The sequence below is a fragment of the Etheostoma spectabile genome, chromosome 19 (assembly GCF_008692095.1).
Source record: "Etheostoma spectabile isolate EspeVRDwgs_2016 chromosome 19, UIUC_Espe_1.0, whole genome shotgun sequence".
Classification (NCBI taxonomy): domain Eukaryota; kingdom Metazoa; phylum Chordata; class Actinopteri; order Perciformes; family Percidae; genus Etheostoma; species Etheostoma spectabile.
The window spans coordinates 8,888,753-8,903,941 of record NC_045751.1 but is presented as its reverse complement, the minus strand read 5'-3'; the positions used below and the strand labels follow the sequence as shown (position 1 = coordinate 8,903,941).

The 15,189-nt window shown below is 40.8% G+C and overlaps 1 protein-coding gene across 4 annotated transcripts in view; it reads left to right on the top strand.

Moving 5' to 3' along the window:
• The first annotated feature begins 246 nt into the window (after positions 1-246).
• si:dkey-172j4.3 (diacylglycerol kinase delta) overlaps positions 247-15,189 on the top strand; it is an 87,527-nt gene continuing 72,584 nt past the window's right edge. Inside the window, exons 1-4 of one of the 4 annotated variants that reach the window (XM_032544359.1) lie at positions 247-329; positions 9,641-9,836; positions 10,905-11,268; positions 12,102-12,206. In XM_032544359.1, coding sequence (XP_032400250.1) covers positions 11,176-11,268; positions 12,102-12,206 — 198 coding nt within the window. In that variant the 5' untranslated portion in view covers positions 247-329; positions 9,641-9,836; positions 10,905-11,175. Of the gene's footprint in view, positions 330-9,535; positions 9,837-10,904; positions 11,269-12,101; positions 12,207-15,189 lie in introns of those variants that run through there. The other 3 variants (XM_032544360.1, XM_032544361.1, XM_032544358.1) reach the window with 3 other exon arrangements.

Below are 15,189 nucleotides of genomic sequence, written 5' to 3'. Positions count from 1 at the left end.
CCAGAGCTATTTCTTTTCAATCAATTGATCACTCTCTTTACTGTTAATCAATTTGCCCCACATGTAAACAAACAGCAGCTGCTATTATAACATATTATATCATTGATCTCTAAAGGTCATAGAGTTGCATTCATACTGTGTCAGTATGGTACTGCATACTGTATCAGCAGAGATTAGATTATTAGATTCAACTTTATTGTCACTTTATTAACTGTTCTCTGTTCTGAGGTATACCCTAATTCTGTCTTTCATTGCTCCTGTGGTACCCAGGGATGCTGGATCTTGGAGACAGATGGACTGCATTGGGGGAAGTGACCAGAAAGAAAGTGGTATTTACACGGGACTATGGGTAATGTTTTGGGCCATCTATCTAATTTGCCTTCGATCATAACTGTAAAGTTAGTGTCGATTTAAAAAAAAGAAAGTAAAGAAAAAAGAGGTGTAGTGTTTATGATTGTTATTGTGGTTCCTAGAAGAACCCCGTTCTTATGGAGGGGGGGTGTTACAACTCTCCCCCTTTCTGCCTGCTCTTGGCTTCTCTGGCTTTCCTGGCTGAGCTGGCAGTTTGGGAGGGTTCGTTAGCTAATTGGTGGATATCTGGGTAGGCCTCAACCAAGACTATTTAAGCAGGTCATGTCTCGTTGTGTCTCTCCCTTCTCCTAGGCTTAACATCTCCTGGTTTGGGTTCGTTTCACCTCCTCTGTTGCAGTTGTCATTTATCCACAGATCTTTCACTCAGCCACACACACTACTGATACCATTGATGTCACACATGTTTTGAGTCTGTTGTAAATAACTATTTGGTTTAGTTAACAATCAACAATTCATTGTGAATTGTGGGTGGTGTTTGGCTGAGTGAAAGATGTGTGTGGATAAATGACAACTGCAACAGAGGAGGTGAAATAAACCCAAACCAGGAGATGTGGGGCCTAGGAGAAGGCACGCCGATCCAGCTGAATGGGGATTTGTTCGAAATAAGTATTTTATGCCTGAATCAATAAATTCAAAAATCACTCACTGATTCATATTATTGAGATTTCTATGACAACATGACAGAAAAGCTGGGTCCAAAATCATTAACTATTCACTGTATACAGGTATACACTGGTATACACTGGTTTCTGTAGAAGTCTATGAGAAAGTGACCAACTTCTCACTTGATTTATTACCTCAGTAAACATTTTCATAATGAATTTATAGTCTCAATCACTAGTTTTAAGTCTTCTGCAACACAGAATTATGTTCGTTTTTTGAATTATGGTCTCATTGATTTTAAATTGCCGATAAAGCAGGGGGTGTTTTAGGACGTGGCTATGATGTGATTGCCAATGAAAGTGTGTAACGTAACGTAGAGTGTAAGGGCTCCTCCCTCACTTCTCCCTCGTCACATCCGCAATCAGAATGGCTGCGCCCGTAACTGCAAACTCAATGACTCATAGCAGATCTCCACAAAGATCTGACGTCACACATGCTCTGTCCACTAATTTTACATTCAATAGTTTCTTATAATAATGATCATTCTCAAAGCTAATAACCCAGTACATTATTGTAACAATGGTGATGAAGGTCCCCTAACCTTCAATGAAGTAATACTTTCAACCCACACCAAGATGTTTTTCTAACATAAAAAGTAGTGTACAATGCCGCTAATGCTTCGATGACGTGGGCAGAGCCGACAAAATGTAAATGTAGATAATGACCGGATATATGGACTGACATGTTCAGTCTAAAATAGTTTTGTGACTCATTATATAGTCTGCTACAGACTAGACCTTCCTTGTACAGTGCCACTTTGTTGTTTGAGATTCATGTGCATTAGCTGGTTTGAAAACATTGTAGCTTTCCATAGAGCAACAACAAAATGGATCATACAGTAACACAAAATATCATCAGATAATAGAAAGATACCAAAATAATCCTGAATTAAGATTTTAGCATCCATTGGTGGTCTCAGCAAGATTACTGCCATTTTTTTTTTACATCTGGGGTGTGTCTATTATGTGACTTTTTTTCTTTTTCATACTGGAGAATCTTACTTAAAATTAGCTGGCATTTATTACTTTTTGCTCAATATTTTGTAGATGTATTTTGTCTTCTGAGAGAACTGAACTAAGAATTGCTCTCATCCAACAATATGTCCCATATGGCAAAAGTATTAAATTAATACACAGTAATGGCTGATATTCAGCATATCATTTCAATCCTTGTTTAGTGTGTTGTTGTGTGTGTGGTTGTGTGTGTGTGTGTGTTGTGTGTGTGGTGTGTGTGTGGTGTGGGTGTGTGTGTGTGTGTGTGTGTATTTTAGTATCCTAAGGAGTTTATACACTACAACTTTACATGGTGAGTGTATTTAAAGGCTGGTTCTGATATGTTATGCCTACAACATTTACTTGTTGCTTGGATAACGAGCCAGCTGTTCCTGCAGTTGCCGCTGTATATAAGCTATTGTTGTTTTGTTTTTTTATTATCAGCTTTCTCACTCTACTAATTGGTGTGTGACATGTGGACGTACACACACACACACACACACACACACACACACACACCTGCATACACACCCCACTGTCCATGGTTACATAACACAGATGCATCAGCCATACAGTACACCTACAGTGCAGCTTTGAAACTTGTATAACACTAAACAACTAATCATCCACATAAAATCCACATAGCTGTTGGATTTATTAATATTCCATTATAAGTTCTGCTTTCCTCCGAGTGTGGGTGTTAAAGTATTCAAATGCTGACATTTTTTTTTTTCTGTTATATGAGAAGGACTTCCAGTTCATTCCTTTTTAGAAACAGGCTTCAAGGTTTTCCATCTGATTTTTGGCTGCAAGGATTTGCTCCCGTTCAACTACAAGAGCATTAGTGAGGTCCAATGGGGGGCGTCACACATGCTCTGTCCACTAATACTAATACTATACAGTCTATGGTCCGACCGCTGCATGTGTTAACTCTCTTCCATCATTCATGCAGTATTGCACACGTTGACTTTATTGTCTCTTGCGCTCCAATGCATAGTGGCACAATCTTAGCGGCACTGTTTTCATATTTGTTAAATATCCTTTTAACACTCTGTGCACTATTCCATTTGCACAAACTGTATACAGACTCTGTATTTAAATGTGTTTTGATGCTTTTTAATTCTGTCTCCCGTCTCGCAAGTAACTTCACTTTCCATTGTGCATAAGCCTGCCGTGTGCTTTAGAGTAATTTTGTGTGCTGTTATTGTCTGAAGGCTGATTGTTTAACCACTGACACATCTGATTGTTGAATGTCAGCTTGAAAGCTTGCAGTTTACAGACACTGTCACAGTTTTACAGTACAAAAAAGTTATGTTGATTTTTTACAATAAAACTAAAATCAATTATTGATTAGATTTTTATAGTAAGGCTTTATGTATCATCAGACCATCTAACACAATTATGCTGCCGTGACGTTAGTATTGTAAAAAGGAAAGCTGACGCACGTAGAGTAGAATGCAAGCAGAGCATGTGTGAGTTAGAAGTTGTCCTTTACTGCAAATGTAATGACGTTTCAGAGAAGAGATTGGGATGGATCGTCGGATTCATGCTTTTCATAATTCATACTATTAAGGCCGCTGACTGTGGTGCTCTGCTGCTCAGACTTTTTCTAAAACCATTCATTGTATCATTTGGTTGATAAATTCCCCTCTGCAGGTTCAGTAAACCACAACATCTCTTTGAGGTTAACGCCTCTGTGCTTATCTCGCAGCCACTGCAAGTACGTCTTCTACCTCCCGTTTCAGTACTCTCATGATTGGTTCCCTTTGGAGCTCTGGTTGTGAAAAAAACAACCCAGATTTGTTTTCTCACCAAAACACATCTTTTGAAATATGAACATGTTAGTTTGTGCAACTTAGATGTTGAATGTTTTCTGAGCAAAACCTTAATCTTCTAACTTTTTGTATTGCTTTTGGTTTCACAGGCTTTTGGTTTCTTTTATCTGGTCTGCGCACAGGACACAAACAGTGGTTGACAAGTTGATCAGAAAGACATTTGTGAATTGTTGAGGACAAACGTAACCCAGGACAAAAGACATTTCCCCCTAAACATATTTGAGAATGCAGTTTCATTGTACGGGAATGTAATTTATAGGAGACAGGGCTATGTATAGATAAAGCTTTTTGTTAAAGTGTTTGGGGGGGAGGCCTTTTAGCCGGAAAGGGGGAGGGGGGAGGGGGAATGACATGCAACAAAAGGGCCACAGTTCAGTATCAAACCCTGCGGTAAGGACTGAGCCTCTATACATGGGGCGCACGCTCAACCAGGTCAGCTACCCAGGCGCTCGAGATATTGTATTTATTTTACATTCTTCTTCCATGTAAAAACCTATCGCCTATGTTACCCACAATGCAACTTGACTGCTGACCGTACGGTCAGAGATCCGTGTGTGTTAGTGGCAGTTAATCTAATTTTATGCCGTTTTCTCCGGCTTTCTCTAAATAACAGTACTCCAGTAGGATGATATAGTGCTCTGTGTGTGTGTGTGTGTGTGTGTGGTGTGTGTGTGTGTGTGTGGTTTGTCATTAGCAGCTCTGTGTTTGGGCTGCGTGTATACAGCCTGGTTGTAAAAGCTAACAGGATGTGTTGCTGTGGCCCTTTGAGGTTACCACCTGTTCACTCACTCCGTCTTGTGTTCTCATGGAAACCAATATGGTGAAGAGCCGGGCCAATCAAACACACAATGGCCTCTTTGTGTTTTCCACTTGCGTGCTTCTCCATACTGCGTTGTGTCCATCTCAAACTCGCTTAATATTTTTTTTTTAACCTCTAAATTGGCTCTGTGCACTGGCCTCCTTTTCCCTCCCTGAGTTCACCTGCAATATTCCATCAAAACTCTTAAAGTCTGACGTGCAGTCCGGCACTCAAGGCTGTTCAAAGCCAGCTTCCTGCATCAGGCTACGCTTCAAATGGCAGATGAGTCAAAATGTTACTCATCTACAGTATGTATCCCACAAAAGGTATTTAAAGCTTCAAAAGATTGCAGAAGTGTGGAGGCACTCATTTTTTCCCCCTCTTTTTTTGTCTCTCTATATACTGTACAACCATTTCGGTTTCTTTTCTCTTTCTCCTGCTTTTTCCAGTATGTTTAATCACTCATGCTTTGTCCCCCTCTTCCTCGTTTTTGTCTTCTTTCTCCTCTTTTCTCTACATAGTAAAGACTATCTCACCTTAAGGTCCAATCCCTCACCTTAAGCTGTTCTGGAGCTTTCAATTAGGCTATACACATTCTTTGTCTCAATTTGGATACCTCCGTTAGTACCCTTCCATGTAGTACACATGTACTTACTTGCATAACTGAAGCTGAGTTTTTGACAGGGTAGTGTTCTCAAATTGCGCATCACTTACATTTTCTTTAAAAACAACTGTATGGTGGTACCAGAAACAACAGCGACCACTGCAGCTTCCTTGACCGGCATTTTTCAAACTATTCCTTTAACCCATCTGTTGGTTATCTCCTTTTTTCAATACAAAACCCAGAATTCTGGACTCTTCCAACAATAAAAATATAACAATATATTAAGGTTTAATTTAACTAATAGCTGATGTATCTTCCAGCTCAAATTGTTCAAATTTTTATACAGTAAATCACAAAAAACACTTCATGTGTCATCAGGTCTTTAAATTTGAGCATTTTAATGCAAGAATGTCCAAACTCTTCCAAATAAGTTGGTTACCTTTATGATATTCAGGTCTTTGGCTGGGTTAACCAATAGAAAGATCTCGCAAATCACTCTCGTCACAGACAGACATCTTGACTCTGAATAATTAAAGAATAATTGTCACCATCCTCTCCTTTAATCTCTCTCTCACCCTGACAGTGTGTCTCACACTTTGTCTCTCTCTCTTTCTCTTAACCCCGTGGAAGTGTCTCTTTCCCCTTCTTTCTCGCGTGCTACTCCATAACTCTCTTTTTCCAACCCTCCTCCACTCCCATGCCTTATTAGCGTTACCAGTAATTATCCGGTCTCATTGATCAAACGGGAAGTTGCAGACTACGCTTAATAATTGATGCTCTTAAACAGCTTATCATTTGAGTTCACCACTGCTTATGATGCCTTCAATAACTGGTCTTCCTTTTTACATCTCTACCAGATTTTTCACTGCATGCTGTTCACTCCAAATGCCTTTTTTTTTTTAATATGATTTATTTTAATGGACGAATAAATCACTAGGTGGCAGCATAGTAACACATGGTGCATACATTGACAGAGCAGGAGACCGGTAAATAAACTGCACAGACTGTATCACAAGGGGGGGGCTGCCGATAGTTAAAGTCCCAGAACTCAGTGTGACGAGCCTGATCCCCGATTAGTGGCAATGTGGAAGAATTGCTGAACTATTCATCTTTTCATTTATTGCCTCAGCTCCTCTAATTACCGGATCAATAAGCCCCAGGTCGATTCCAGATCAAATGAAATAATGTTCCCCTGACCCATTAGCGACCTTTGACGACCTTTTAAAAGCACATCGGTTCTATTGCCAAGGGGCACTTCCGAAACAATTACTGTAGGCATCATTTAGTCATCCTTTTTTTGTATTCAAAAATGTTTTTTTAAATGTATTGTTGATAGTTTTTTATAAACATAAGGAAAGAAAAGGCTCACTATCAGATAGAATTCGGAACTATTAGCTGTATTAAGGTTTTTATCAATGCAATTTTAGTTGATTGTTATGTCAAATGACCTGCTATTTTAACAGCCGACTCATTATTTGGGCTTTGTTCTTCGTTATTTGGGATGGCTTGCAGGTAAATCCTCTCTCAACCTAAAAAAAAGTATACATCATTTTAAAAAACAAAAAACTTCACGATTCTTTTTGTGTAAAACATTGTAAGATCCCCAAATCACTGCAACAACAGATGCTTATTTTGTGACAAACAGAAAAAAAAAACTTACATTTTACCGTGTCTATGCCTCAGTAAATTTGTCTGACTTTTTGGTAGTTAAAATCCAAAGAGTTTTCTTACAGAAGAGTCAAGAATCGTGACTATAAACAAAAGGGCGTGAGTGCAGTAACAATTGTATTTTGGGGTATTTCAAATACATCATTGTCATGCTTTTGTACAAAACAGGAAATGCTGTTCTGTTTTTAATTTTGAGCCAAAACCTATGGGATTAAAAATCGACCCAACATGTCACTAATAGAAAAAGAGATTTAATGATTGTGTGAGTTAAGGATAGTTTTTCGCACAAATAGCTGCTAAAGGACATCTGTGAATGCACTTACATGATTCCTTTTCTATATTTGTGTGTAGGCTCATTTTGAGATGTGGTGGAAGCATTCCTTGTGCTGTTTCAGGCTGTGTGTGAGAGAGGTATCTGAGTAGGAGCTTGGTTAGGTTGTGGGTGGTGAGAACATGAATGGCATTAGTGGAATTAGGACTGGGATTGGGTATTTCCCATCTGATGCGTGTCACTAAGTTTGTCTGTGGCACCGGCAGTGCACCGCCTTGGATGGGGAAGAAAGGAAATTTGACAACCTGCGAGAAGCTCCCTGGGAGAGCTTTTGGATCATTCACCATCTGTCAATTAAATGTGTGTGTGTGTGTGTGTGTGTGTGTGTGTCTTTTTTTCCCTTTTCTGGATTTGAGGAATATAATGTCATTTCTTTTCTTTTGTGGGGCAAAAGAAATGGAAAGAACCACTCAACCTCTTGCTGATGTATAACAGTCATCTTGCAATTTAGTAAAGTAAACAACTGATAGAAATGTAACTTGTCGTGCGGCATTAGAGCTGAATGAATAATCAATTAAAAAAATTTAAATGAATACATGATTTATACTTTTATTGATCTGGGGGGGGCATTACGAGTTGTTCACTGTTATTAGAACATACTACACACAGGCCTAAAATACACACACACACACACACACACACACACACACACACACACACCACACCACACACACACAACAACACACACACACACACACACAGACTAAGGTCTTCTACATGCACAAATGGAGAGATGTCAGAGTGAGGGGGCTGCTGGACAGGTGCCCAGAGCAGTTGGGGGTTGGGTATTTGAGTTCATTGAGCTATTTTTCAAGCAAAAATGCAAAATATTTAGAGTCTAGCTTTTTTTTTGGTGAAGATTTGTTGCTGTTCCCTGTTTTACATCGTTTTTATATCATTGTTTTTATAAGAAACAAAGTTACCTGAAGACACGATTTTGAATTCTGGGTAACCAGGATGACATTTTTCAAAGTAATTGTCATTTCTCGGGCAATTTACAGAATACTTGAAAAACAACCTTTAGATGCAGCCCTATATATGTCATTTTTTACAAAGTGTATTTATGTATAATTTTCACCTACGGTCATCTTCCTCCCTCCCTCCCTCCCCCCCTCCCTCCCCCCCCCCTGTGCTCCATCCCTTAGCTCATCCTACACACCGTTGTCAAGGGCAACAAAAGGAAAAGAGACAAATACAGTAACACTATCACCTGATCGGTGGGGGAATCCAGCAGGTGTGTGTGTGTGTGTGTGTGTGCGTACGCCTGTTATTGTGCACGTGTCTGCCTTTTCCATGCCGTGGGCCGACAGATTCGACCTCACAGAGGACACACAAATACAGGTGGAGGAGACACACACACACACACACACACACACACCACACACACACACACACACACACACACAGTGTAAACAAAGTGACTGTTGGCAGGCTCACAGCTAATTCAGCATGAATATTTAATCAACTGTAAACAAATTACTATTGCACTGAGCGGTGCCAGTGTGCGCGCGCTGTGTTAGTGCATTCGTCTGCCTTGTTTCTGTGTCAGTGTGCACTCTCTTACTCCTTTATTAACGTGGACGTGTCTTTCCCTGTCCAACAGAGCTCTATCTGTCTGTTAGACGTGGGCTTTCCTTAACATCTTCTAGTACAGTTAGTGAGCTAGAATCGGAGCAAAAATCCATCTACAGGTTATGATTTAAGAGTGCAGAAGTACAGATTCATAAGTATAAAAACAATCTTTGAGATCATGTCTGGACAAAAGTTTGTAATGGGATATCATATTGCCTGCAAGAGGAATGTTGTGTCACTAGATTTGAGCCAGCAGCAGGGCTTCGTCTACATCCCTCACATGCAAAATCAAACTAATAAAAGCCAGCAGGTTTGAATCCCCCCCCGCCCCCCCCCCCCCTTCTTTCCAATTGGCTCTTAAGATGTTTGATTCATTTAAATGTGTTTTGTGGCCTGTGATCCCAAACTTAATCTCATTTGAATTCTTCCCAAAAAGTTAGTTCTACAAATGTAAAATATAACTGACCAGATTCAGTCAACAATAACAAGATATACAACAACGCTAACAACATAGAATTCTGACATTTTTCTCAGAATTCTGACTTTAAACTCAGGAGTTTCACATGTGGCCCTAATCCTTTTCCGCCTGTCTGTGTGACACATTAACATATTTGTTAGCATCTTGGTGTTCATATGATAGGCCTGTGTGTGTCTCTCGCGCTCTCTTGCGCGCGCGTTACTTGCTCTCCGTTTAACCTCGGAACAGCGATTCGAGGCGGCTCAACACGTCCGCTTTCAAATCTCTCTGTCTCTCTTCGCCCCTGCTCCCCTCCCTCCCTCCCTCCCTCTTTCTACCTGATTCAGATCCGCTCCGACGCTATGCGTATGACCGCGTCTCTCTGCAAGGCGAGCACTACCGGAGAGACCCGCACTGCTGCTGCTGACCGCGAGCACCTAAACGCCGGCTGACGAGCGACCCAGGCCGGGCAACAGGAGCGGGAAACGCCGCCGCAGATTAACCTCCGGCGGAGGAGAAGGTGGACGAAATTAACGTACGAAGGTAACACTAGCCACATTTCATCGACACATAAGAGCACACAGGGGGTGTATTTGTGCAGAGGAGGTGGCCGTGCGGTAGCGGTGGCCGTCCAGGTCACTGATAAATGTTTTTGACAGCTGAGCCGACTGAGCCCATTTGACGAATATGCACGAGTTACATTTTCCATTGAGATTTATCTTGCCGCCGTACAGTAGCTACAACAGCGAAATGGACGGAATGGATGATCAAGCTGGCTGAAGCGCACGACAGCCTGTTGTGCATCGGTTTCTCTTTAGAATTATTATTTTTTCGAGCTGAAAGCCACACAAACATAATTCAACACAGTGACAACCTATCTGTGCATGCAGTGTTTTGTTTTTTTAATTAAGGTCTGTTTTCAGCATTCAGTGTTCAAGTTTGGTGTCAACGGGGGCGGCAGTGAAGTGAGATGCAGACGGGTTTTTGAATAACGTGTCCACATCGTAATCAAGGAAACGGACACACACACGTGCGCGCCCGCCTGCACACATGTACAACCTACATATCGTCACTTTTTGGGTGTTTTAATACTGCTGCATGCTCAGTCAAGTAATATATCAAAGAGTGCATGTGAGAGATGGTCGTTATTGCATGTAAAATGTCTGTAATGAGCCTGATGATCATCATCATTACCCTCATCCTTCCATTGTATTTGACATTGTCACCATCATGTTTCCCACTCATCTTTACCACCATCATCATTATCATCTTCACCATGGTTTTGGCTATGTTGGTGTCAGGTGACTACTGGGCTCTATTTAAAAACACACAGTACTGAACAGTGAAACCTTTAAGTGTTTTCTCACAAGCCCAGGAAGAAGTAAAACAGGAAGCGAGAAAGAGAAGTAGCCTTTATTGTCTCTCTGAACTGAACTGAACTGAAAGATTGCGATGGAGGAAGATAAATGAATAATATTAGTAGACGAAGAGTTGGAAAAGTTGTTTTATATGTTCTTAACTTCCAGTGAGGGAGCTGGCAATCCCCCGCTCCCCCCTCCCCCCAACAAAAAAAAGTTTATTATTAATTATTCATTCCTATATCTTTTCCAGAATTGGCCCTGGATAGAGAGATCGGCAAGAGGACGAGTGTCCCAGAGCCTGCTGTCCCATTCATCATCCTCTCCTCTCTTCCTCTTCTTAGCCAAGCTTTGACCTCGCCAAACTCCACTCTTTCATCTCTTCTTCCCGTCTTTTATTCCTCCTCCTCTGCAACTGGCAAACTTTTCATTCACACTTGTGCCTTCTGTCTTTCTCGCTGTCCTTTTCTTTCCCCATCTTATTCTTCCCTCTCTCTTCCTTTGCTGTCGACTGGGAGCTGGTCATGGCTTCTAAACTGAACCCCAACGTCCTGTATGTGGCGGAGCATGGCGAGTCTCTGGGCTCGCCCCAGGCGGACTCTGAAAACACTCACATTGTAAGTACGGCTCAATCTACGTTTACAGCTGATTTTAAAATATGGCTAATATGCAATGTGGGGCTGAGTAGGTGTGAATACTCCATGGTGCAATTGACACTTCTAAAAACTGCGTGTTAATTGCACAACGTAAACCCTGCAGAATCAGGAAAAAATCCTTCATGCTTAATAAAATCACTTTTGTTGCATTTTTTAGGAGCTTAATTTGACCTAAAGTCTAAGGAGAGTGGTAGCAAACTGAAGACTTGTTTATTTCTATTCCTATTTATTGACATCATTTTAAGATTGGAAATCTATATCTTCAACATATGTGGCCTAATTAATATAATAGATTAATTTTGTAAGAGTCAGTTTGAGTTTTTGACTATTTTTTCAGTCCCACACCTGCATGTTCCTACATATAAACTCATCCTGCAGCTGAAATAAGACACGTTCTGTAAAGCCCTAATCGGATGTCGGCTGCAAAAACATTTTTAGAATAAGTTATTTGAAATGCATTGGAAAAAAAAATGGCTTCATCTTGAGCGGCATCTTAACGTTGGACATCTAACTCTACAGTATATGAGCGATGACTCAAAACGTAACTCATGTGTGCAGATCACTAAACCGATGAAGCTGGTTAAATCGCTCACAGTCATCTGAATAGCAGCCCATCAAGCGAATAACATGCAGTTGTAGCAACAAAAATCAATCATTTTCTAAAAGTAGGACATTTCAAAAGTCAGTAAATGTGTGCTTTAAATTGCGCCATTTGTTGTATTCTAGTAATAAGTGGCATTCATCCGAGATCAGTTTTCAGCAATTAGTCTTTTTTTCCCGCTCTCTTCTTCCAGACTGGAGAAGCTGGAGAAGAGTCATCAGACAGCGACGGGGAACAGGAAGAGACGTCGCACAAGTTGATCCGCAAAGTGTCAACCTCGGGACAGATAAGGGCCAAGGTAGGAAAAGACAGAGTCAAAGGGTGTGTGTTTGTGTGTGTGCGTGTGTGTGTGTGTGTGTGTGTGTGTGTGGGGGGGGGGTGATAAAGAGCCACGGCAGAAATTGTATTTGTTATACAGGGTCCCCGGTGAAGTGTCCTGTCATATCAGGACATCTTTCACTCTTTATGCATCTTGTATTATAGATGTTGGTTTTCAGCGTATTTTTCATATTTTAGGAGCTAAATATATATATAAAAGCTTCATACATATTAAAACAGGACTTCTTCAAGGTGATAACCAACATTAGCAAACCAGGGAGTGCTATCACTGTAACTTAGTTTGGGAAAGTCATGGAAAAGTCATGGAATTTTTCATCAGGGCTACGCTGGGAACCCTGATTAAACATTTGCGCTCCTCATTTATTTAAGAGGTAATATTACGATTTAAACATCTCTCCAAAGAATGGATGCGTGCATATGGATTTTTTCCCTTTTTCCCTTTTAATGTGAAGCATTACTCTCCTGTCACATATGCTTTTTAAAGCGGACTTGCTTTCGGCATCAGTTGAAGTGTCTTTTCTGGGTTCAGTTGTCCCTTTCTCTCTCTAGTTTAACTTTATCAACACTTCCATCAGACTTTTACTTTATCTGACGTGTCTGTGTCTGCTGAGGTCAACTAACTTCCTGCTCGGGCCTTGCTCACTTCCTGCTGCTTTGTTTTCCTCTCTTACTGCCACCACGATGACAAGTTATGTTCAAATCTCTGATTGACAATCTGATGTAATCACACAGTAACGGCTCTCTCTCGCTCTCTTTCTCTCTTTTCGGACTTGTGATAGCTGCTTATTGACCTTCTGCATTGTGTTTTACAGGAAGATATTGATTGTTTGATTTTAGCTTCTTACTGGAAAATACTCACACACACACCCAAACACACAAATCTGTCTAATTCATTATTGATGAACTTATATCTGCAATGAAAAAAAGCTTTATTTTCACTGCAAACACACAGATGACAACTGTCCCAATTAATATTGTGTGTGGTGTGTGTGTGTGTGTGTGTGTGTGTGTGTGTGTGTGTGTGTTAAAATCGTTATTACCAGCGACGGTTAACTGTAAATCATGCGCCGATCAATAGGAAACACAGGATACCCGGCAACCCCTGTTGTCATGGGGACGGCATCCCATAATGCCACGTTTGTTCCTGGAGCAGATAATGGTATTGGATATCAGTCTGGTATGGATCGCCTAATCTCATCGGACACCGCTTTAATGTGGCGTTGAGGGTGATGTGCACGCCCGTATAAGAGCATAGGAACACCATAGAGGGTTGCCATGGTTTCAAGGTTTCGGGGAAAGAGATTTGTAGGTAAATCTTTGACCACATAGTAATATTAGTAGTAGTATAAACAAAGTAATAATTATACCTTTTCTGTGTTTTTCAAGTCACCCAGTAGATTGACATGATTTAAAAAAAACAAAAACTTTATTGATCCAAACAAATGTATTGTTTTTAATTTGTTAAACTGTGTTATCCTTAAAAAAAAAAAAAAATTGAGAGACAATTAATGGATTTAACAAAATAAATAGAAAGTACTTAAAAAAAAATCGCAATTCAAGCTTTTTTTGTTATTGTATGTCCATTGCAATCACATGATAGAGACTTTATTGGGAAATTCAAAGTCTCAGTAGCTACAGATTTCACACACAACATACACATACACTATAAAAGGATGTTAATATAACAAATATTAAACAAGTCTGTGTGTATGTGTGTGTGTGTGTGTGTGTGTATGTATACATGCATACATACATACATACGTATGCTGATTTTGTACGTTTGTCCACTGACAAAGAAATGATCAGTCTGTGATTTTAAAGGTTGATTTATTTGAACATTGACAGACAGAATAACAACAAGAAAAGCGCATGCCAAAAATGTTATAAATTGATTTGCATTTTAATGAGGGAAATAAGTATTTGACTCCCTCTCAATCAGAAAGATTTCTGGCTCCCAGGTGTCTTTTACACAGGTAACAAGCTGAGATTAGGAGCACACTCTTAAAGGTCTTTGTTACCTGTTTAAAAGACACCTGTCCACAGAAGCAATCAATCAATCCTATTCCAAACTCTCCACCGTGGCCAAGACCAAAGTGCTCTCCAAGGATGTCAGGGACAAGATTGTAGACATACACAAGTCTGGAATGGGCTACAAGACCGTTGCCAAGCAGCTTGGTGAGAAGGTGACAACAGTTGGTGCGATTATTCGCAAATGTAAGAAACACAAAAGAAATGTCTGTCTCCCTCGGCCTGGGGTTCCATGCAAGATCTCACCTCGTGGAGCTGCAGTGATCATGAGAACAGTGAGGAATCAGCCCAGAACTACACGGGAGGATCTTGTCAATGATCTCAAGGCAGCAGGGACCGTAGTCACCAAGAAAACAATCGGTAACACACTACGCCGTGAAGGACTGAAATCCTGCAGCGCCCGCAAGGTCCCGCTGCTCAAGAAAGCACATAAACATGACCGTCTGAAGTTTGCCAATGAACATCTGAATGATTCAGAGGACAACTGGGTCAAAGTGTTGTGGTCAGATGAAACCAAAATGGAGCTCTTTGGTATCAACTCAACTCGCCGTGTTTGGAGGAGGAGGAATGCTGCCTATGACCCCAAGAACACCTTTACCACCTTCATACATGGAGGTGGAAACGTTATGCTTTGGGGGGGGTTTCTGCTAAGGGGACAGGACAACTTAAACCGCATCAAAGGGACGATGGACGGGGCCATGTACCATCAAATCTTGGGTGAGAACCTCCTTCCTTCAGCCAGGGCATTGAAAATGGGTCGTGGATGACAATGACTCAAAACACACGGCCGAGGCAACAAAGGAGGGGCTCAAGAAGAAGCATGTTAAGGTCCTGGAGTGGCCTTGGCCAGTCTCCAGACCTTAGTCCCATAGAAAATACGTGGAGGGAGCTGAAGGTTCCAGTTGCCAAACGTC